General features: G+C 37.6%; 1 protein-coding gene across 1 annotated transcript in view; it reads right to left on the reverse strand.

Moving 5' to 3' along the window:
• Positions 1 to 24739, reverse strand: part of FRMD3 (FERM domain containing 3) — a 139701-nt gene that overhangs the window by 53398 nt on the left and 61564 nt on the right. The window contains exons 2-4 of the mRNA XM_062599285.1: positions 23217 to 23321; positions 9647 to 9689; positions 1451 to 1529 (exon numbers count right to left, since the gene is read on the reverse strand). Of these exons, the coding sequence (XP_062455269.1) occupies positions 1451 to 1529; positions 9647 to 9689; positions 23217 to 23321 (227 nt within the window). The remainder of the gene's footprint in view (positions 1 to 1450; positions 1530 to 9646; positions 9690 to 23216; positions 23322 to 24739) is intronic.

The raw sequence follows: 24739 nt of genomic DNA on the forward strand, positions 1-24739 counted from the left end.
TGTTTCTATGGAAGAGATGACAGGGCTCTCAGTTTTACACAAAAATTAAATTTTTAAAGTGTAGTTGATACGTTGGCTAAAATATTTCAAACATAGCTTTTTCTTTGTTTAGACTTGTCAATAAATGGTTTGGTATTCAAGTGTAACAACCAAAAAGAGCACTTCCAGCCTCAACTAGCTGCCCAACTCTCTTCTGGAGGGAAAAGCACCAGGATCTTAGAGCACAAGGGAGCAGAAAGTAGAGCTGGCTGAGATAAGTCTCATCAAGCAGCAGGTAAGTGTAGCACTCTCCCTTACCCAAGCTAGCTCACTCAGAGCTCTTTAACTGTGCCATGTTTACATATCCTAAGTCTTTGTCATTTCACATGTTAAGCATTTTTTAGCTGCTTTTCTGATAGCAAAATACTTCTTACGTTGTTTTACAACAGCTCAGCGATTCAAGATCTGCTTCTAACATACGGATTAGGAAAAAAAAGTGCAAGATGAAGGATAGTTGGAATAATCCATCTTTGGTTAACATCTTCAGCTACTCAGCCATGCCTCTCAAGGAATATCCATCAGTTTTCCTGCATGCATTTCCATGCCCATTGCTTAAAACAAACCATATCATGCTCTGTGGAAAAGCAACTGGAATGCAGCAAAGACAAAGGAAATTAGCAGTAATACTAAAAGTATATGTATTCCAGGCCTCTATTACAATCTGGTGGAGAGTCAATCAGAAAACAGGTTGCAGACCAGATGTTCGATTTAATGAAAATGAAACTGAAATTATGTTTTACAGGTATGCACAGTAATGGTACATTTCTTGAAAACTCCTAGACGAACAGAGCATTCACAATGGCTACTAGAGAGGACAGAACTCCCATCTATTAAGTACAATTGATCTGTTGCACAGATGTGTTTTCAATGGATTTGCTGGAGGATTATCAAGTAAGTAGCAAGATTCCTTAACCTCTATCATAGTTATACTTTTGCACTACAATTACATTGTACCTCTATATCAGTTTTCTAAAGGAAGTCCATCAGTGCTTATTCTGGTCCTAGAGATACATATATAAAAGCAAATGCAGTGACACTATTTACAGAGTTCCTATTTATAGAGCCATTACTGAATTAAATTTCACAGTTTTATTTTACAAAAAGAAAAAAATCTAAGATGCAAGAGGAATACTAAAATGCTTGCCAATGGAAAAGTTGGGATAATTCTTGCCCTGTCTTTTGACCACTGCATTTCTTTCCAAGAGTGCCCCAGTAGCAACACTACTTCTTCGCACATTACAGAAAAGTCCCCTTAAACTCTGTTTACAATGTCATAGGCATCATATTATGCATAAAAGCTATAAATAGAGCATTTATAATGAACAAGGAAACCCTACTCTACACGACTAGCTATCTTACTTTGGATTTGTTAACAATGTACATTAAATGCACAGACGAAAAAAAAAAATACCTGGTGAGCTCTTCTTTAATCTTCAAGGGTTCATGTGGGTAGAATTTCACTCTAAAGCACATGGTATATGGTGGATGAGCTGTAATATAAAGAAAAAAGATGAGAACAATAGCAAACAACATTGCCTCAGTCACTATGAAGACTGGCCTCTAAAAAAGTGGCCTGAGTGATGATTAAGCATCAGACAGTGAAACAGATAATATATCTTATATATACAAATAAAATAAAATACATGATAAAGGAACCAGAGTATGTGCAAAATACAGATGAACTATGCAAACCAATACACAGCTTTGCACTTCACAGGCTTTACTGCTTGATCCAAGCAGCACAAAACACATTTGGGTTGCTGGCTTGATTTTTGGTTTGGGGGCTTGTTTTGTTTTGTTCTAACTTTCAGTGGACACTTACACTAGCACAGGACACTTAATAGAGCCTTAGTTTTAACAAATCTTTTGTTTGTTTTACAAGAATGTGTCCATGCAAATTTAAGTCGTTGTAATGTACAGTTCTGTAATACTCTGCTTAGTTTTAAAGTTCATTTGTTTTAATGCTGGCACACAGTCAACCTAACTTTCCCGTATCTTAAAGAGATGGTGCCTTTAAGTGAGGAAACAGAGGAAAATTAGGAGACAGGGGCAAACAGAAATTACAGCGGCCAAGGAAGGAAGGAAACTGTTGGAACAGAGAATTACATTTAAATAAATGTAATTCATAACAGTAATTATTAAGCTACTGGTACATTTTACTATAGCATCTTCTAAGCTTATTAGCTCATTGGTTTGCACAAATTACATACAGAAGTTCTACAATCGTGAAATTATTGGAGCCACTTAGACTGCAGCATTTACTTGTACACTGCAGTTTTCCTCAAATGAACCTTTGGATATCACATAGTTCCACGTGATGCACAAAAGCAAAAGAAAATAAAAAAACATTACATTTTTTGTCATTGTTGCTATCCTTTGGAGTGTTTGACCACTTTTCAAGATGAAGAAATACTTTTCTCTCCCAGGACTTCATGTTGCACTTAATTTTAATATGGTCAGCCTCAACAAAGAGCTATTGATTTCTCTTTTTTTCATTTACATAACTACTCATTTCAGATACAGGGAGAAATGTCAGAAGAAAAGAGGATGAAGACATGAAAAATACAAACAAAGGGAAAAAGAATAAGAAAGGAAAAAAGAGAAATACACAAGAGGGAAAGGAGAAAAAAAGAATTAAGCCTCATGTGTTCTCTAGTCATGATTTGAACATTCAGGCAAATCAAATCTGAACAAGGTCACTTGTTCAGAAGGTAAGGGGAAATCAGACTATGTTCTGTGGGCTTTGGCGTCTTAGATGCCAACAGAATATTTTCTTAAAGAAACTGGAAATAGGTTGAAAAATAGAGCAAATTGTTATATCCTCGAGGTGTTCCATCAGGGCAAACTAGAAGATAAACTAAATTCAATGTACCAGAACAAAAACAAGTAAAATAACTATTGAGAGATGTGTTGAGAAGTCACACTGCATAGGTAAAACAGAAGATAATACAAGTCATTCTAAATACCTCTGTTTCTTAACAGCCTTCTAAAAACTGAGCAAGGGAAAAAAATCTTCACTTTCAAAATATGGCTCTGCTAATCAAACTTGATATAAGAGCCAACTTGTATTAAAGGAACTGGAGCTACTTCTCAGAGAGAGAGAAAGAGAGACAGAGAGAGAAAAAGTCCTTTTAAAGCTGACATTTTGATTCTGGTCCTTAATATTTTCACATCACAAAGAAAGAAAGAAAAAAAAAAAAGGTGCAAGAGTTCCAGCAGAAGAGCCAAATTCTGGCAGTATGTGGTAACCACAAGAGAACAACAGTTGTCCCATACATAGAGTATCATAGCAAGGGCATGTATGGATGGGAAAGGATGACATGCACTGCACTAAAGAATAGCCCACATTAATAGAAAAGTCTGATATAAGTTCAAGCAGAAATGCAGTATGTGATGGGAGAAGCATACCAACTCGCAGCATACGCAGAATCCAGATGGTTCATTAAGGCAGTTTGAAGCTACTTTGCAAACCTTTCCTTAGACTCAAGCTTCTGAGGCAACATAAGTTCTCAGAAGTGCAGCAAGGAATATAAAACAAGGCTGCGGCAGCTTGCTAAATGTATGTCCCTTCTTAGCAACACCTGCAAAGTTGTCACAATTCTGACCTGTAATTTGAAACTTTGAAAAGAACATGATCTTGTCTATCCAATTCCTCATCTATCCAAGTCATCTCCAGGTATATGGTAACAAGGTCTTTTCTGTTGCTTCCTGTCCCCCAGCCAAAAAAAAAAAAAAAAAAAAGAAAAAAAAAAAGAAAAAAAAGGGCATAAACAATGAGCTTTGAAAGAGGAGGGAAGGAAGGAGGAAAAATCCACACAACAAGCCCCTTTTCTCTCCATTCTAATTTTAAAATCAGCATAAACTTCGTGTTCCCCCCAAATCCTCTTGACTATACATAAACATTTAAGGTCTTTGTCTCATGAGTCTTAACAGTACTGGAGAAAGACACAAGAGAACCTCATATTCTTTCAATCACTATATTCTTATGACAGAAAGCAAGACAGGCAATGAATTGTAAAAGCCCAGGAGACAAGACTGTGACACCAGACAGTCCCCCAATTCCTTGAAATCAGAATTACCTTCCACCATTTACTCCCACAACAAAGTGTAAACAAAAACAACAACAAACCCTCCCAAACCAGCACACGATTTTCAAAAGAATATTCCTTCAGCCCAAAACTTGTTTGAATACAATGAATACTTTAAAATAGCTATGAGCCTTTTCTTTCAGAGTGGTCCTTTATCTGTCAGATAAGGAGCAGCTGGTGTAGCGAAGTGCCCAAGGCTTTGTCAGAATTTCCATCACAGGCTTTGACTTCTTACTAAAAAAGATTCACAATTATCATCATTTCAGAGGATTTTAATGTGGAAAATTGTGCTGGCTGCAACTCTATTACAATAGGGCTATTACCTTCCCAGTTTATGCGCTAACACCATATAAGAGATGAAGACAAAAGAATAAAACCTACTTGAAAGATATCACACACTGAAACCATTGACTGCAGTAAACAGTGATCTAGTCCCTCATGAAACAGCTATATACACAGCCTAGGTTTCCAGGCAACTGACTGTATTTTTTAAAGATTTATTTCAGTTGCCTTCAGTTAATGCAAGCTGTCCTATGTATGCTAAATAATAAGGAGTTCTTAGCTGAACTAAACCTCTAACATCCTAGCTGGACTAAGAAGCGCTATGGGAGTTTCACCCCTTGGCACAGATACTAATGTGTACATGAATTTCACGCATGCTCTTGTTTTTAAGCTAGGCATCCCGAATTATTCAAGTCTTCAATGCACTTGAAGGCTTACAAGGAATGTGAAGCCTAAGAAAAAATATACATTCATACAATCATTTTGTACATAGAAGGACAAATTTAAAAGCTAGAGAAGCACCACCTACATAAGAGAAAAAGTCTTAAAAAAAGTGAAAAAAAACGACTGAAGTTCTAGAAATATGAACCAAAGAGGAAGAAGGATTGAGGTTTGCATCTGCCACTTTCAGAAAGGTTGGTTGGTTGTTTTTAACAACCTGCTTTCTAACCAGCACAAACACTAGCTCCTCCAAGGAGCTATTTTGACAATATTTATTTTTTTACAAATGGACACTGAAGGCTAAAAGGAGGTATCTAACTTATCTTCATAGTCCTGAGAATGCACTATGGCAGAAAACTTCCAGTATCTTTATTTTGAGATCATGTATTCTCTGAACTACATTATCCTACTGAAAGTCATGATGCAATAAAAAAAAAAAAAAAAAAAAAAAAAAAAAAAAAAGATATCCAAACAGTCTTTAAATTCACTGAAGCTACAGAAGGATCTATAAAGGACCACTACAATATGTGCTGCTGTTTCCATATACATTTTCCCTTAGCAAGTAAATCAGTTTATCCATATCGTTTGTTGAACACATTCAAGATAGAATACTAAACAGTACTTTTATTTTTGCGTAAGAGACATCTGATCTATCATAAACCTCAAATTGTGGGGTCTGCCTCACAGTACTCAAACAGTTTTGGTACAACACAGGGCAAGGCAGATTTTCCTCAACTAGTTATCAAAATGATTTCAAGTTTTTATAGGAGAAGAATATAGGCTATTCAGCTTAGTGCCCGCAGAATCATACAAAACTTCTTGTTTTAACTGTGTAGGGATTTACAAATGTTGTATTTGGTTATACTTTTTAAAAAAAATCTGTACTGAAACATCAGTATCTATCAAAATTTGTTGATAGATAACAGATTTAATATTCTGTTATGGAGTGTGAACAACTCTTATCTCTGAACCTGGATTTATTTTCCCTCGATCACTACATCTCCCTTCACATTTCACAACAGCATTAGAGATGAAGGAAATTAAAGTGGCCTGACACAGCAGAGTAATCTCTTTGCATCATCTGAGAAGCAAGACAGTGAAAAAAGCATGTAAATTTTGATCACATGCACATCAGAGCAGCAGAACTTACTTCTTCCACTTTCACCATATTGTATTCTTTTCTTAGAAAGAAAAGGTTGCCACAAACAACACTCATGTAGTTGGGCATTTCCCACAAGACAGGATAGCTGCATACTTATTACAGAAAATAACCTTAAAATGAATTTTTAAAAAGAAGTCTTTAAATCTCTATCCTTTACTTACACTTTACTGCTGATGTGATCAGTAAAAATCACACTAAGAATCTCCTAGACAGAAAACTAGTCAAAAATTGTGAAAAGATGGCAATATGGAGAGGAACTTCATCACTTAAGATCTGGGGGAGAAAGCAGTCTATTCAAAAAAAAAAAAAAAAGAGAGAGAGAGAGAACAGGGAAAATAGATTTAAAAAGGCCTTTGCCTAGAACACAGACATGCAGCTACCTTAGGCAACCTCACAGAGGTTTTAAATACATTATTGGAAATTGGTTCTGCTGATGAACATAGCGAAGTATGAGACTTACAGGCAGCAGTCAGTGGCCACCGATTGACTTCCCGCCATGACAAACAAGACTGACAAAGGTTCAGGACACTCCCTGCAGGCTAAAACAGAGAGTTTCCTTTCTCAGGAAATTAACAGTAAATTATCAGCAATAAAAACTGCTGAGGCACAACCTTAGAATTTACATACCATGTTATCACACAGACAACACTTCAGCGAGAGCGGAAAATCAAAACGTAAATGCTAAGACCATAAAAATGCTATGCCTTCATTCTTCTTGTGTTCCACCAGCACAAACTGGAATCAGGCTTCATATGTCAAGTAACACAACCTAAAATATGCTGGAAGATTCTTTCTCTTATATCCCAGTATTACTAGATAGGAACTTAAATAAAGTTTGCCATCGTTAAAGAAATTAAAATTTTATGTTCAAAGCTCTCTATATAGGTCTGCTCTATCTTACATACTGTACATAGAAATGTACAGCTGCAGAAACGGAATCTTTGTACAACATGACCTTATACTGGGATTATGTCTGAATCATCCAGGTATAACTGACTGCCAGGAGATCCAGTATCCTGTAATCTGGAGTACATCACTACTCCTGGCCTTTCTCTTCCACTCTGAGTACTTGACGACACTGTGCTCTGTGAACAAACACACTGAAAAATTTGTTACTGTGCTGGGGGAAAATTAAATCCCCCACACATGGCATCTGAGATCAAGCACACAGCACTTTGCTATTTTTGCTACATGTATCCAAGTGCTTCATAATCTTATTTTATTTCCATTAGTCAATTGAATTTAGAACATTTAAAATCATTAATATTAACTACAGCCTACTCTTGCATCAGAGAAAATAAATGTCCATTCTGACAAAACAGATCATTCTACTGTTCACTGAATTCCTTAAAGGTGAAGAGAGGAAAGAAACCCTCCACTTAATACACTCACTGTAAGTAACATTCTGTCACATCTCCCAGAAATCACACACACTTAATATATGCTCTATTTACCAGACACTTCACTGCATTTGTTTTCACATTTTCCATCTACTATTAATTTCAGTCTTCATCTGGGTCACTTGAGATTCTTTTTACATGAATATTGATAATCTATAAACTAGCTTCTGAGTCTGAATCGTTTCATAGTAAACTAAGTATTTTTAGACAAAATGCAAATTAACCGTATGTGCCTTTAGAAATTACTTGGAAATTTACTTTACAAACGACTTAGAAATTATTATATTAAGGTAGTACAGGAGTGAACAAGGAGAAAAATAGAAAAATAAATCAAGAGGCTTCTGATATGAAATGCTTTTAAAAGAAAGTGCCTTTGAAACTTGCAGAAGAGAAAGATACATTCATCATCTGCATGGATGCTAAATGTAATATCCTTGTCTTGTCCCCCTTAAAGGGTTAAGGATGTAAATCCTGCATCTGTGACAAAAAATAAAGTCAAGTTACACTGGTATTATTCTGAATTTGCTTATGAAAAACTAAACCAACCATATATTTAACAATATTTCTATGTCCTATGTCTAAAGTTGCTAACAAAACTCCTTCATTGGCCTCAATTTTATTCGGGAGAGACCTGTCACTTTTCACAGTGATAAATAAGCTCATACTAGCTGCACTTTATTTTGCTTTTTTCTATGAATCTGTTAGTGCTCAGAGCTCCCACTGGGATTCTATTACAAAAGCCACACAAGTCCTCTGATGAGCCCAGTACATTACAACATACATGTAATTTAGGGAGTACCTACTACTGATCCCATCTAGGCAACATCTATATCCAGAGAGAGTTGTTTTCAATAAACCAAAACTCTCTCAGAGCACCTATTGGCAGAGCTCCTGCATATGTTGCTATGCAAAGTGCAACAAGAAGCATGAGCTCTTACGCTTTACTAGGGGAAAGTAATATTATAAATACAGAATGGAGGATACTTTGAGCAGAAAACTAGAACTACTGTTCTACTTTTGATGTAATGTAATTTGTAATTATTAGTCCTCCGTTCTTCCTTCCTCAGGCCTGCGGATGAGCTACTTAGTTTTAGTTTGATATTCTTGATCTTGCTTATTTTTACTGGAGGATACTCCAGCTAGTTAGATACTAAATGTAACAGTTCTTATCTAGCATGTTAAATAAAGGTGTACGTGCATATGTGTACATGTGAACACATCCTGCATTACTCAACACTGCAGTATTGATGGAAGAATTTATCAAAGCATTCCATGTATTTCAGCCAATACCCAGGATTGTTTTTGCTCATTAGCTAATTTCTTTAGCCTTATCACATTTTAAAATAATAAATACATTATCTACCACAAAATAGGCAGCTCATACTCATGCTTAAAAAACAAAACAACTGCATATAAAGACGCATATGGATGAAATTCACCTTCATGTCACCAACTAAGCAGGTTGACAACAGATTTTAATAAAACAAGAAGCTACTCTCAGTGACCTAATTCAAGTCTTCAGGGACTGTCAAATGAACGCTACCTTCAGCTGCTGGATTTAAACTTCAGAGCATCGAGGTAGTTTTGTTTACTGAATCACTTTTCACAGTTGGCCCACTTAATGGAAAAGTCAAGCCAGACATAATATAACATTTCAAAAGCAATTTAAAAGATACCTTCTTTTTTCTTTTTTTAAAAAAAAAAAAAAAAGAAACAATGGCTGCAATTTTCTGCTTGTCTCTAGCAGGAACTCAGCACTTAAACAACTATTGTGTAGATTTGAGATTACTCGACTGTAACCGTGATTTAAAACTAATGCTCTCTCTTGCCAAGAGGTTGTGGGGAGTAAGGAGGGAGAAACAAAATCAAACAAAAACCCCCAGAGGTTGATTGACACACTCCGTATTTTATTGCAATCTACATGGCTGTATTACATGTGACTACAAAATTGAGCCATAACACACAAGTCTTCTTATCCGACATGTCATTCCACACATCAGCTGGCCTCTAACTCTAGCTTTGAGCCACAAGGGAAAGATCTTGATGTGCAGAGCTGTGAAATGATAATGAAATGAAGGTATCATGGATTTTGCAGGGCTGAAATGATGTGAAAGGCCTCTTTGCAGCAGGAAACAAATAAAGCACGTTCTGAACAAGTGCAAAGAAGCAGAGTAAAACCTTTAGCCATTTCAAAACCAGGTACCAGAATAAAGACATGAGCTACCAACACTCACATTTCATTTGCTTGAAGATGGACTTGCTGGGATCAAGCCAGTGCTAGAAAGGAAGAACAGAGATCAGAGGTTAACACAGAGCAGGAAACATCTCTGAAGAGGTACACGGAACTAAAAATAAAACCAAGAATTTCGTTTTCAGTGAGGTGCACAAAAATTGAAAAAAAACACCCCCGTGCTGTTTTATCATTGTAATTCCACTATATAAATATAAATGATATAACTACTGTTTATTAGATGTTGTCAGAACAACAGAGTAAGATGTTAAGGAACACAGGGTCCACTGATTAATTTGCAGCAGACACTTCAGTCTTAAAACCATCAGTCATTTTTCCCAGAAAAATCGTCATATTGGACTTTAGACAGAATATTCAGAAACTTTTACACCCTCTGCTCACTAACGTTGTCTTACACAGTCTTTATAACTAATGTATGTATAATTACTGTACTCTCAACCAGCATCCTCAGAATCTTTCTAAGTACTGGAAATCTGAAAGGGAAGAGTTCACTTTTCCATAATGTACAACAGAGAGGTATGGAATACTACCAGTAAATAATACGTTTACAACTCTGCAGGAAAGAAATTGCAATGGAAGGAAATTTTTCATGTTTTGTTTCTCCTGGCAGATAAAATCAGATGCTTCTATGCAGAAAAACTAGATTTGTATTTCAGTGAAGAGCCCCAGCACAACTCCTGCTAACACTATTAATAAGCTGAACTGTTCAGGAGGATATTTTGATTGACAGAAGAACAGGCTGATATTCAAGTGCCACTTCTGACCACAGCCAGCAGCATTTGTACTAGGATTTTTCCTGTAAGCAAAAAAATCTCTACACTAAAATGAGATTTGTGCTGCAGAAGCAGCTGGTAAAAAAGCACACTGTTCAGTCTTAATAAGCATAATCAACATTGAAAGGCCCTGCACCAAAGGGTTCATTTTTAACTCTTTACATTCAACTCTAGCAGAATGAATCCTCCAGTTTACCACAAAAGAAACCTTAGAATTTTTAAAACCACATTTAATATAAAAAAATATCTTACAACGGCTATACTTTTGCCTCATAACATATAGCAATTTTACTATGGAGAGGTGCAAGAGGAAGCTATTTTCGAGGAACCGTTAATAGGTGACAGAAAATTGCTATTTTTAAAAACATGGTGTCTCAAGAACTCCGTCAAATTCAGCTCTAATTATAAATTCTTTTTCTTGAACAAAACTTTGTGCAAAACAAACACCTTCGAAAAAATATTTCCAAGTATCACAGCTTGTGCCACAGCTGCTCAGAAACTCTTGTACATATTTAATGACAATACTGGAGATAAGTACTGCTACATGTTTCTGTTTGAAGCTCACTTATCAGAGTTAGACTGATTAGGAACCCCAGTATGCAACAAGCAAACAAATCAAAAAAAAAAAAAAAAAAAAAAAAAAAAAAAAAAAAAACGCATAAAAATCACCCCACCCAGACCAAATAAGGCAACATCATTTCTTCTGCTTCCTTCTCTCCCCAATTTATCTCACACCAAAGAACAGGATATTACAGAAAAAAAAACAAAACTGAAAAAACCAATGTATATGACACCAAATCACCAGAAATATCTAGCCCGTCCGACTCTTTTTCAGATCAGAAAGATATACTATTTCTTTATTTTGCTCTGAAGAACAGTGAAGGAATAGAGGTGAGTATTCACAAAATGTAAAGTAATTAAGGAAAGTTGTTGGTGCTTGCAGTACCTTATAGCTATATAATCTAGAATGCGTTAACAGATAGGAATCCAGACAAAGCACACAGATATGCAAGTTCTTCTTCCTATCATATTCACAGAATCACAGAATGGTTGAGGTTGGAAGGGACCACTGGATATCATCTAGTCCAACCCCCCTATTCAAGTAGGGTCACCTAGAGCATGTTAAACAACATCTCATCGAGGCAGGCTTTGAGTATCTCCAGAGAAGGAGACTCCACAGCCTCTCTGGGCAACCTGTGCCAGGGCTCTGTCACCCTCACAGTAAAGAAGTTTTTCCTTATATTCAGGTGGAACTTCCTGTGGTTCAGTTTGTGTCCATTGCCTCTTGTCCTCCTGCTTGGCACCACTGAGAAGAGTCGGGCCCCATACCCTTGACATCCTCCCTTCAGATATTTATCACAGAAGTATCATAGAATTGGTAAGGTTGGAAGGGACCTCTGGAGATCATCTAGTCCAACCCTCAAATGATTGTCCACACAGGGGTCGAACCCACAATCTTGGCATTATTAGCACGACACTCTAACCAACTGAGCTTATACACACTGATCAGATCCCCCCTCAGTCTTCTCTTACCCAGGCTGAGGAGGCCCAGCTCTCGCAGCCGTTCCTCATTGGGCAGGTGCTCCAGCCCTCTGATCATCTTTGCAGCCCTATGCTGGACTCTCTCCAGGAGCGCCATGTCTCTCTTCCCATACTCACCCTTTCTGCACCACGATATAGGTGGTCCTAGATGAGGCACCAGACAGCAAAGAGCAACTTGGACAGTTAGCAGTGCTGTACTGTTCCCATAGAATTGAGAGTTGAGGTGTTTTTCCACTATTTTCATCTAGCAGAAGCACAACACATTTTGTTTGATTTCTTTTTCTCTTTTTAAAAGGCCAGGCTGAAATATCCACTCAGACAAGGTCAGGTTTCATGGTTATTTATAAAAGTCAATCACCTAGAAACTCAGACGCAAAAAAAAAGTATTTTTCAAATATGAAACCTTTAAATAATTTATCATATGAATAACAAAAAAGGGCAAACTGGCCAGAACAACTAATCCAATTATCTTTTTTATTCAATTATGAGAATTTAGAAGTGACTCTGGTAAGTAGTGAAAAACATCCCTGAGCATCCTATAAAACAGGCTATGCTAGTATCACAGAAAGCTACAAGACCCTGGCGCATATCACAGAATCAGTAAGGTTGGAAGGGACCTCTGGAGATTACCTAGTCCAACCTCCCGAAGATTTCCCGATGCTTGTTCCACTAGGGCTTGAACCCAGGACCTTCAGCATGTAAAGCAGATGTGATAACCACCACACCATCTGTCTACCCCCAAAAGCAGATCATATTCCTCATACAGTACACAAAACCTCAGCAACATAGATTTAGTTAATATATCTGGAAGCGAATATTTGTTTCACTAAGATATGACTTCCATGGGTTGAAAATGGACTGAAAAAGAAAAAAACAATTTAGCAGGCTAGATTTTCCCTCTCACATCAGGGAACCAATAGGCAGTTTACAGAAGCTCACATTTGTGTGGTGACCTTCTGATGGTGGAAGATTACAAACACGTAGGCAATTCAGCTGAATCTTCTAGAAAATTGAGCAGTTACCTTATAATTCGTGGAGATATTCAAAGACAGGGCAATTAGGCGCCTAATGTTGAGTGTCAGTGGAAGATAAACACTAGTACTTGCTAGTACTTCTGAAAATAGCCATTCCCGTATTTGCTTGCGTATTTCAATTTGAGTTTTAAGAAAGATTTCCCCTGAGAACTTATCTTTCAGCCTAACAGCCTTAACTATTAATAATTAATAACTGTCCTTTGTCTGTACTACCAAGTATTCATGCTATATTTATTCCAAGATTAATTAGCTGTTACAGCTAGGGCCAGATTAAGGTTTCTGTAAATTCATCCAAGGGTTTTTTCAGCAATTTTCAATTCAAACGGGCTTCACTGTGCAAAATGTTTTTTCTACTTATCTTTTTTCTTCTTTTAAATTTTTCTGAATTAAAATAAAAATCATCAAGTGAAAAAGGAAGCTCTGATATCTCACTTTAATTTAGCTTGTCAGGCTAAAGTATTTAATACCTTCAGATACATTATTGCTCTACTCTATGTCACACTACCTTGCAGAAATAGACTTCAGGTGTCTCAAATTCTAACACCTCATTAGACAAATAAACAAACAAGCAACACAGTCAGATACAACCCTGGAATCAAAGGCCTGAACTCAGAACTCCTCTCCTTCCAGTGAAGTGTGCAAGCCAGCAAATTAAAAGCAAAACAGAATAAAACAAAAACAAACAAAAAAATCTTACACAGCTGTTTTTGGCCTCATGAACTGCACACTGTTGTTGTCCATACACAACAAGCTGGATGATGGCAAGTGCCCTCATCTCAGGTTAACTTTATACACAATGGTTCAAAACAGCAATGAGAAGCCATTCCTGCAGAGACTTTGCCTTCCTTTTCCTCGACAGCACACCAGCAATATGGTCATTGCCCAAAAGACAGGAGAAGACTCCGATCCTAATCCAGCTATTAGGTATTACTGAGGAGCCTGTGAGGAAATTCAGGTTCAGGGCTGCCCACTTCTAATCTCTTCTGCCTAAAGAGGTTGGATGGGAGATAGGTAACAAAATAGTCTGCCCAGAAGTCCTGGCAGAAGCAGGAGGCAGAGCTAAAGATACTAAAAGACCCTGAAGAGCAAACACATGCCACACCTACAGAGTTTTGGTACTTCAAGTGTCAGTGGTGAGTAAGCAAAGTATTTTGGTTATAAAATATGCTTAAAATTGGTTTCTGGATCTTCCCCTCAGCTAATTAAGAGTCTCTCTGACTAAGGTTTCATTGAGACAGCATGCTGTGTTTTGAACTGGAGCACTTTTAGTTTGTAAATACACCCCTCACCTCTGCTCAGCATTTAAGTGGCACTGAGTAGTCATTAGTGAGGCCAGGTGTATGCTTGCCTACACACAAGTGCTGAGCAGCTGATGTGTTATGAGCTTCCACAGCAAAAGCTCAGAGGAACAAGGACACAACAGAAGGGTAAAAGCATCATCCTGGAAAGCTTATTATTAAACTCTGAGAACACTGATGTGGTTCTATCAAAGACACTTCAGCCCACAAACTGTTTCAAATGAAGTCATTTACCGAGAAGCTCAGACAGGACTGAGTTTGGTCTCAGTACAGCATAATTTAAAACTCTAAGAAGGTAAGAGGACGCTGTGTCCCGTACCTATTTTCATAGTCTTTGTCAGGTGTAAATATAATTCCTGTACTGTTCTTCCTCCACATTGTAACAGCACAGCCACTCTCCAGTGCAAAGATGTGTGCTTCTGGCTCCTTTTTCTCTTCCTGTCAACCCTTGTATTAGACTGGCATTAAAAAAAAAAAAAAAAGAAAAGAAAAAAAAAGTGCTTCTAAGGCTTGAGACTTGACCATAAACCCAGTGAACTTGGTGAAAAAACTCCCTCCTCCTTTAATAAAATAAGCTTTTGAATCAGGCCCATAGTTTGCAAGAGGAGCAGCAATGAAGGGGCAACCACAAGTGGCCATAACCCAAGAATACTGAAATCACCCTCAGCAAGCAATAGTCAGTCAACTGCTCAGATGTGCACACAGTGAAACAGAATTAGAAGAACTTGCAGATATCACAAGAATATTCTGGCCAGGCAAGATTTTTTCTTTTTCTTTTTTTTAAAAAAAACTTTTAAGGAACAGAACAGAGCAGGAAAACACAGTGATGCACACGAATATTGCTAGAGCAGTAACAGAAGTTAACCTTATTTAAACCTCAACTCTATATTAATCTTTACAATAAATACCTCAAATACCTTACCTTCTTGAAAGAAAAGTAAACTGAAAGCAATCTGCTTTAGCCCCAAGGCAGTATCTTCCACTTGGTCACTGCCTGCCAAAAGTCAGACTCAAACAACAGTGACAGTACCCAAGGTTAATGGAGAGTTCAGAGAGGTTAATTGGGTGCCCACTCTGTATCAGCACAACAGATGCCAAATGACAATGGCAGCTGTATGTCTCCTTATTTATGCCCAAGGGCTAACACCATTTTTTTTTATGCCTTGAAGAACCTCTTAGTAAAACAAGAATATTAATATTTTCTGTTGCAGTAAAGGAGCTGTTCCTCCCTACTGTCTCAGAATTAGGGTATTGGCCCTGGTCAGTGGTATGTTACTCAGAGAGAAACAATGTACATCACTATCAGGGAAATTAATCTTGTCCAGAAATAATGGCCCACACTGGAGCAGAAGCAGCTGTGGTATATGTGATGCAATTTTAGGCTAGAATTTATTATACAGATTTCCAAGTTCTCATTCCATTTTATACTGAAATATTCAGAGACCCTCCAGTGAGGTAAATCAGTGTAGTTCAACCGATCCATAACCTCTACACTCCTAAAATCAACATATTCATGCATGCATGACCTGCCAAGCTTTCTCAACCAACAGTTTCACAATTGATAGACAAATCATCTTGATCCTTATTAAAACAGCCTGCACAGTGATTTGGTTTGCAAGGTTAGTAATCTTCAAATAAACTAATTCAGTTAGTAAAATACTAATGCTGAATTAGATGTGTGTGCACATTTATGCTACAATTCATCGATTTCAAATTTTGCTTATTACATAAAAACACCTCTACTGGTAAAAATAAATATCTGTTTAGCTCAGTACTCTGTCTCTAAAAGTGTCCTGAAGCAAATGCTGAGAGAAAGACTGCAAGAACAGAACTCCTGGAAAAGAATAATAGCACTGCATCCACTGGGCTTTTGGAAACAGCTTCCATTACAATTTGTTTGTTAGTCTTTCTGGACTTCCACCAGTTTGTCTAAACATTTATTTTTTGAAAACATTCTTTCATTTTTCTGGCAGTAATTCTGCAATTATGGACAGTATTAAAAAAAGCACTTGTTTGCTCTACATCAACTGCTTTGTAATTTCGTTAGGTGCATTTTAGTTGTGCTGTAAGAATTCCTTAGTAGTTTTTCCCTAGTCACCATCTCCAAGCCATTTTGTTTCATATCTTCTCTCTCTCTCTCTGCATTTCCTCTTTTCCCAGCTGAATTATCCACATTTGTATCATCCTCACAGTTTTCTCTGTTCCTTTTCTAGTTCTGCTGTATCTTTCTGAAAAAGTAGGATCCAAGCTGCACACACTACGCTTAGTCACACCACAACTTTGTGCAAATGCACATCATTTTTCTGATAATGCTGTAAAGGAGGATCGAAGCATTAAAACTTTAATTAGCCTATGGCTCCGTCACTCTGGTGTGTAATACTTCTGCTCAACCCCTTCAAAGAGATTGCAGAACTAGAAAGTAGCTCTCCTTCTGCAGCTGTACGCTGTACAGAGCCTTACAAGACATTAAGCATACACATAGCTTTGTTAAGCTGAGGTAGGAGATTTTCTTTTGTCTCTTTCTGACAACCTTCACAGTCTCCATATGGGACCAGCATACATTTTGAAGAACAGGTGTTAAATAGCTGTTGCTGCTAAAACAGAGATCAGCTGCACTCCAGATTTGCTGACCCTCTCAAGAGGTCTCTCTGACGAGATACAGCTGTATATTTTGTGTACATATCCTATTAAAAACAGAACTGCTACTTCGTGATAAAGAAATCCATTACTCATCAACAGAAGGTTCCAATTTCCTTTGTTAGTAAATACTGGAACACTGCTAAACTACTTCTGATATAGGGTTAATCAAACACTGTACAGTTCCATTGTAAATGACAAACTCCAAAATACAAAGAGACTCCACAATAGCCTAAATATGAAGGCTATATGAACATTTAACCTGCCAAAACTACCCCTCTGTAGAGGGGCCTACTTTTTTGAGTGCTTCTAAACTGAAAGCACAAAGAGAATCAGATTTGTGACAGGCAGGCAGGAATACTATCCAATCGGTAGTGCACAGTGTGGTCTTTCTAACTGAGTATAGAGCTGGGCTCTGTGCTGTGGGGAAGCCAGGAAACCCCAGGGTACTCATACCCACCAGCCCAAAGAACGTGAAAAAAGGCTCTCAGTCAGCCTCAGCTTTCTGGCACAGAATTAGCCAGGCTGCATTTCCTCAAGAGTGAGAGTGTAATAACTGGCCTCAATTATTTTAGACCTTTGTGAGATCTACTGATCAAAAAATTAAAAAATAAAAATAAAAACAGACTACCAATAAGTGGTTCCTTGAGTAGCAGAACTAGTGAAATCCCTTCCCAGTATGCCTCGTTTGAAACACTTTAAGTTCCAAATGAAGGTTCCTGGGTGCTCATAGTATTTCCCTCAAAACTCTCTCTAGATTCCCTATAGGACGGGTTTGCCCTGCAGTGTTCCCCTCAGTAAAAAGGCTAATAGGATTTTTTCCTCTGATGCGGCAGCCTGTCTTCATGAAACCTTATAGGAACTTAGTATTTGAGACTTCTAGTCCTGGTCAAATTTGATGGAAACTGGCTTCAAATGTTATTAAGAAGAGAGCTGGGGGGAAAGGCAGTATGACTAATATATCTAGTTTCCTCTGGAATCCAGGCTAAAACCCTAACAGTTAATATAACACAAATACAAAGAACTCACTTGTTCCCAGTATAGTACAACTACACGTAAAAGGTTTATCTTAGCAAAAGTGTGTTTTTTGTGAAGCTACCGTATGTCTCAGATTCCCAAAATGAACATGCAAAAGTGAAGCTGGAAGATAAAACAGCACATATCAGGTAGAATTTGGAGTCTTCAAAATCAAGTTGAATTTGAGGTCGTTGGCATTTTTCTCCTGTTTATCCAAAGTTATATACAAAGCAGCCATGCTGCATTCATGGAGTAGTGATCTGGAGTAGTCAGCAAGAACTTATAAAGGGGAAATCATGCTTAGCCAACCTGATAGTCTCCTATGATGGAATGACTGGCTGGGTAGGTGACGGGAGAACAACGGACGTTTACCTTCAGAGAGCAAGGCTTTTGACACTGTCTCTCAGAACGTCCTCAGAGGTAAGCTCAAGAAGTGCAGGTTAGATAGGTAGACAGTGATGTGGATTGAGAATTGGCTGAAAGGCAGAGCTCAGAACGTTGTCATCAGTGGTGTGGAGTGGGGGCCTGGAGGTAGCGATATTCCCCAAGGGTCAGTACTGGGTCCCATCCTCTTCAACTTATTCATCAATGACCTGGATGAGGGGACAGACTGCCTCCTCAGCAGGTTTGCTGATGATACCAAGCTGGTAGGAGCAGCTGATACAGCTGAGAGCTGTACCATTCAGAGAGACCTGGACAGGCTGGAGAGTTGGGCAGAGAGGAACCTCCTGAGGTTCAACAAGGGCAAGTACACAGTCCTGCTCCTAGGCAAAAATAACCCTAGGCATCAGTACAGGCTGTGGGCTGACCTCCTGCAAAGCAGCTCTGCGGAGAAGGACCTGGGAATGCTAGTGGACAACAAGTTGACCGAGAGTCAGCAATGTGTCCTTGTGGCCAGGAAGGCCAATGGTGTCCTGGGGTGCACTAGGAAGACTGTTGCCAGCAGGTCAAGGGAGGTGATACTGCCCCTCTACTCAGCCCTGGGGAGGCCACATCTCAAGTATGGTGTCCAGTTCTGGGCTCCCCAGGACAAGAGAGACATGGAGCTACTGGAGGGAGTCTAGCTACGAAGGGCTACGAAGATGATCCGAGGGCTGGAGCACCTGCCCTATGAGGAACGGCTGCGAGAGCTGGGCCTGTTCAGCCTGGGGAAGAGAAGCCTGAGGGGGGATCTGATCAATGTGTACAAGTACCTGAAGGGAGGATGTCAAGGGTATGGGGCCCGACTCTTCTCAGTGGTGCCAAGCAGGAGGACAAGAGGCAATGGACACAAACTGAACCACAGGAAGTTCCACCTGAATATAAGGAAAAACTTCTTTACTGTGAGGGTGACAGAGCCCTGGCACAGGTTGCCCAGAGAGGCTGTGGAGTCTCCTTCTCTGGAGATACTCAAAGCCTGCCTCGATGAGATGTTGTTTAACATGCTCTAGGTGACCCTACTTGAATAGGGGGGTTGGACTAGATGATATCCAGTGGTCCCTTCCAACCTCAACCATTTTGTGATTGCATTATGAATGTCTTCCAGACTTTCTTTTTTTGTGTGATGTGGAAAACTCTGTGAAATTTTAGAAGGTTTAGGCATGCCTAAAATATATTCATTCAAATTTACTTAAGCAGAAGGAAAGAATAATTATAAAAGGAGAAGAATAGAATATAGCTTATGACTTACTTGAAAAATAATCAATAAAAAATTTTAGCTATTTCCCAACACTGCAAATATTTCAAAATTTTTTTCCAACCTAAGACAATTAGTTCCATTATCAACATTTTTTGCAGAGTCAGAAGTTCAGAATGTTCTATGCAGAGATACTGAAACATTTCATTTGAAACATCTGATATATTGAAATATCTCATATTTTGAAATCTCAAACTCAGTCAAGTATTTTAATACTCCTAAGTCAAAATGTTACATTTTGTCTGATGCTCTGAAATATACATATCTGAGATAAACTAAAGCTGGTACTTTTGCCTGCTTGAGCTTCCTCAATTATTAGGGAACAGAAAGATGGTAAATTAGCTTTTGGAACAATTTCTGCACAAAAGAATGAATTATACACAAATAAATGGGAGGTAGACATAAGCTGCACATTAAATGTCAACAGGAGAAATTTTACATTATACTTATATATGTTTATGTGCATGAACACAGATATACACACTATCATTTTCATATAGCTTAGCAAAGAGCCAACGAAGAACAATACATTAAAAGACAACATTAAATGCATAATTTAGGCAGTATCCTTTAGAGCCATAAATATAACCTTTTTTGTGTAAAGGCAGAAACTTGCAGTAGAATATAACTAGAACAGAGGCATTCACAATTCCAAGTAAAACAAAATAGCAATAGGAATTTTTTGCTTCCTGTGTCCAGTATCATTAGTAACTCTCTTAAAAAATATTATGCTTTCTTGTTTTAGGCTTTAGTACATATTCTCTAAAAGAGTTTTCAGAGAATAAAGTCTAATATTTAGCTATAGTTCTTAATGTGTAATACAATCCCTTTCTTAAAATGATAAAAATTCATGTCAAACCCAGTTAAATTTTTGCCCCCACTGCTCCTGTTACGGCTGTTGCAGCACATACTGCCCTCATTAGCTTAAACGAGAATACATCTCATTGGTTTAAACACTTACTTTTCTTTCTAGTTTACATTCTGTCTCATCTATAAATGGTAGCTATATCCTCTTACCCTTTGCTTTGCTCCACTGCATAGGTTGCACACTTCTTAATATACATAAACAGGCATTCTAATGCTCCTTCTGTTGATTCAGTTAAATCAATCTTTCTTGAATGTGGATGCAGAGATTAGAATAGTTGAGGTCTGTCTTGTATAATGACATTAATACTTTCCCGAAAACACTTCATCTGCTACTTCTAACTTTTTTGATTGCCGTATCATGCTGGTGGCTTATCACTATCTTGACTACAATGATACACTATCACTACAGAAACTGGACCAGGAGATTTTTGTTTTATACATTGCTCTACACTTCTCTTTGTTTGCCTGTGGAGCACAGAAGTATACTGCCACACTCAGCATTAAACTGATTTACAATGAACTATCACTTCCCTTCAAAACAATTGCTCTCAGTCAAACCACCAGATGTAAGTTTAGAAAGAAGTTCTTTTAGAAATGCAAATGGATGTATTATTTTCCAAACAAAACACCTGGTGAATTCCATTTACAGACCTTTACTAACTTTGCTTGTTATTGTTTCTATTTTCAACACATCTAAATATATTTCGGGAAATGTCTCTCCCTTTTTCCTTGATCAGACTTACTCTTCCCAGTAAGGCAGCTATTATGATGGACCCTCCTCTCTGTGACCTACTCTATCTTACACCTGCCGCAATTTATGTCTGTGATCATGAGTCACTTGCTGATGAACTTTATCTAGCGACAGTGTTTAGGCCTTAATATACTTGCCTGTTATACTGCCTGGAGTCTTTTTAAGGTCAGAACAGTCTTCCTGCTCGTAAGAGAACATTTCAGTCTTCCTAAATTTGGCTGGAAGGTGTTCATGCATTCATATGTGTTATGGAAGTAAAACTCAGGTAAGAGAACTACGACAAAGAGACAGATTTAGAAGAGCTACACTACACAGTATTTCTTTATTATAACATTTCTCTGTATTTTAGCCCTGAATATGGGTTTTGTTGCGGAGGAAATATTTTCTTCTTCTGAGGGAAAATATGTGCATAAATCACCAGAAATGAAATCTTTTTGTCTAGAATTGTCTTTTCTTAGTAACCAAGTGCAAACTTGAGCTTTAGGATGAAGTGCATCTTTCTTAAACTTAAAACAGAGCTAGCTATACTACAAGATGTATATAAGCAATTATACAACCAACAGGAATAAGGTACTGTAACAAATTTACCAATATATGGTTTGGAAATTTGGAAAATCAGAAAGTATGATGTAATTATTTCCATGCAATGGAAATGGGTTTTTAGAATTCTCACAGTGGTATTGCTTTTTCATAGTATTCTATGAGGAAAAGGTAAAGGAAAAATTTTTAATAACCAGATGTCTTGATTTCTGTTAAGTAAACCAACTTTTCTGTAGTAATTTTTGAGTGACTGTCAAAGACAGGCCCAACAAAGTAAGTATTCATTAAGTCCTGTCTAATTACAGTTCAGTCCAACAGTCCATGTATTTCTGTCAGTTTTTACTAAGTGAACACCCTTCAATTTTATTGATCATGAAAGATATAGTACACCAATCAGAATAACTACTAATTTACTAAAAAGGAAGATGCCATGGAAATGACCTACTGAAGCTTTGCCACACTATTCTAATTCCTTAGGCTTAAGCAAAGAGTCCTAATTCCAGTGATTTTTGCCAAACGTTAACTAATCTGTGTCTAGCAAAAGTAAATACCAAACTGATTTTCTCCTTAATCATACCAGTTTCAAATCAGTGCTCATTTCCAGAGTTTAAAAGCCTTTACATGCTTTTACATGCTATACATTTATGCTTTTTAAAATCATATTTAAGCCTTAATTTAGGCCTAAGAGCAGCAGTGTCTGAGAATTCATTAGACAGTAAGGAAGAAATTTGCAATTCATTTGTCTGAAAATGTCTGCTTCCAGTGTTGTCCGTCCTTTCCCACTCTCAAACAGCAACATTCATTTGAAATCCAAATGGATTAGCAGCAGCAAATCACCTAAATAAGACAAACTGTAAGACTGTCTTTCACCTAACTACTATTCACACAAATTCGTAGAGCACAGACCTGTAAGCATAATAAATTTTGTTGTTCAAATATGATGTAAAGATGTTTATAGTGAGAACTGAAGAATCCTTCCAACCTGGCAATTATTCTGTATTACAGATATCCAACTTTATGTCCCCTGTGAAAAGCAAAACAGAATATCTTTTGCTGTTAAGCTCAATACAATTCCTGCCAATATTGCCCAAGAAATACACCCTACAAAAAAAGAGAAATCCTCAAGTCCAGTGCACTGCCAGAGCCTAGAGCAAGAATAAGTGTTACCTCTGAGTCCTGACTAAAGATCTTTTCTACCTTCAGTGATCAGGAGACTAAACAAATTTGAATACATTAATTTACCTGAAACCTGGATAGATGAGTTGAGGATAAAATGAGTTTAATAAAGCTACTTTAGGAACCTCTATGGATTCTGGTCAGAGCATAATTGCTTAGAGATACATAACTTTGCAGTAGATCTTGCCTACTTGATGAACAAATCAATTTAAAAGCAAATGCAGTCAGAATTCATATACATACCCTCTGCTTTTCAGGGTCAACATATCGAATGCCAAAATAGTCTTTTTCCAGCAAGCTGTAATAGTTGCAGATGTGATCTATAAGAAACTGACCTTTCGTTTCCCTCTGAAAAAGAGAAAGAATTGATATATTATTCTAAATATTCTAAACTCTATTCTTTGCTGCTATAAAACAATTCAAACTTAATACTCCAGCATCTACAAAACAGAAACTACACAGAATATGCGACCACGAATATACTGAATAATACTTACTTGTTCTTCCAAATTGTTCCCTTAACAATAAATGCTATGTCGTTTTTAACCTTAAGATGGTTACAATTTCAATTATGCACAGCATGGCTACACACAAATTAACAAAACAGCTCCCATATTTTTCAAAGTATTTTACAAAACCGGATATTGTTATCACCTGTATTTCACATAACAGCAGCTGAGACAAAAATAGTGCTGTGACTTGCCCAAAATCATACTGTAAAGGGCAGTAGAAGAAATGGCCTTGAGGCTACCAGTCCAGAGAGGCCTACAGCTCCCTACAGAACAGATAATCTGTGTTTCAAGACTAGAATGTTACACAGATAAGGACAAACTAGCACAGTAGTTTTGTGATCTCATATTACCTTTACAACTGAGACAATTCTGACAGGTGCAGTTGCCCTTCCTTTCATTCCCATCTCTGAACAAATAAAAAAATAAAATAAAAATAAAATACCACATCACCCTCATTTAAGCTGTCTACACAGTACTGTGCAGTCCTTCCACTGAGCTTGGCAGCTCCTGTGACTATTCTGTTCCTTGTCACCTGAACAATCTCTCTTTGCTTACCTCCTGCCACAAATTGCTAACTTCCATCCAGATTTCTCCTTCCTGGAAACAGAGACCTCTGTTACTCCTCCTTCAGTGTATGCAAGCTACTTCCACTTTCCTACCACTTCCTTCCTCTGCCTTTCATCTCTTCATATTTACCCTTCACTTTACCACTTTACTCTTCCATATGTTATTTCTTGCCTGGAGGGTATCTATTGCCTTATCTGCTCCATGCTATTTCTACACTCTTTTCCTGATATTAACAGCCAGTGTTGAATAATGTTAACTTATTAGTCTGTTATCTGTACATGCTCACTCAGGCTCATGCTTCAGCCCCACACTACCTTCTTCCCAGTAAGGTAGCTGTGAAGTATTTCCTTCTGTAACTTTTTTTTTAAATGTCCCGAGGCTGGAGAGAAACCAAGTGAGTTGTTTTCTGTTCAAAATGATTAATATATACATTGCTATTTTGTATTGCTATAATTGCTATGCAGTTATAAGTATTAGCATGCTAGGTATACCTTAATGAAAGCACTCCTCAAAAGGTAAGGTCTGTAGAAAAGATTCAAGTATAAAAAGTCACTCTCCATGAGACTGACAGAAAAAATCCTCTTCAGGTCTAAATTTATGCAGCCATATCTCCAAGAAACTTTGTAGCTAAAAACCTTAGAAGTCTCTGCAAACTTTTATTTATGACTATGCTATGGGTGTCAAAAA

The sequence above is a fragment of the Rhea pennata genome, chromosome Z (assembly GCF_028389875.1).
Source record: "Rhea pennata isolate bPtePen1 chromosome Z, bPtePen1.pri, whole genome shotgun sequence".
Lineage (NCBI taxonomy): Eukaryota > Metazoa > Chordata > Aves > Rheiformes > Rheidae > Rhea > Rhea pennata.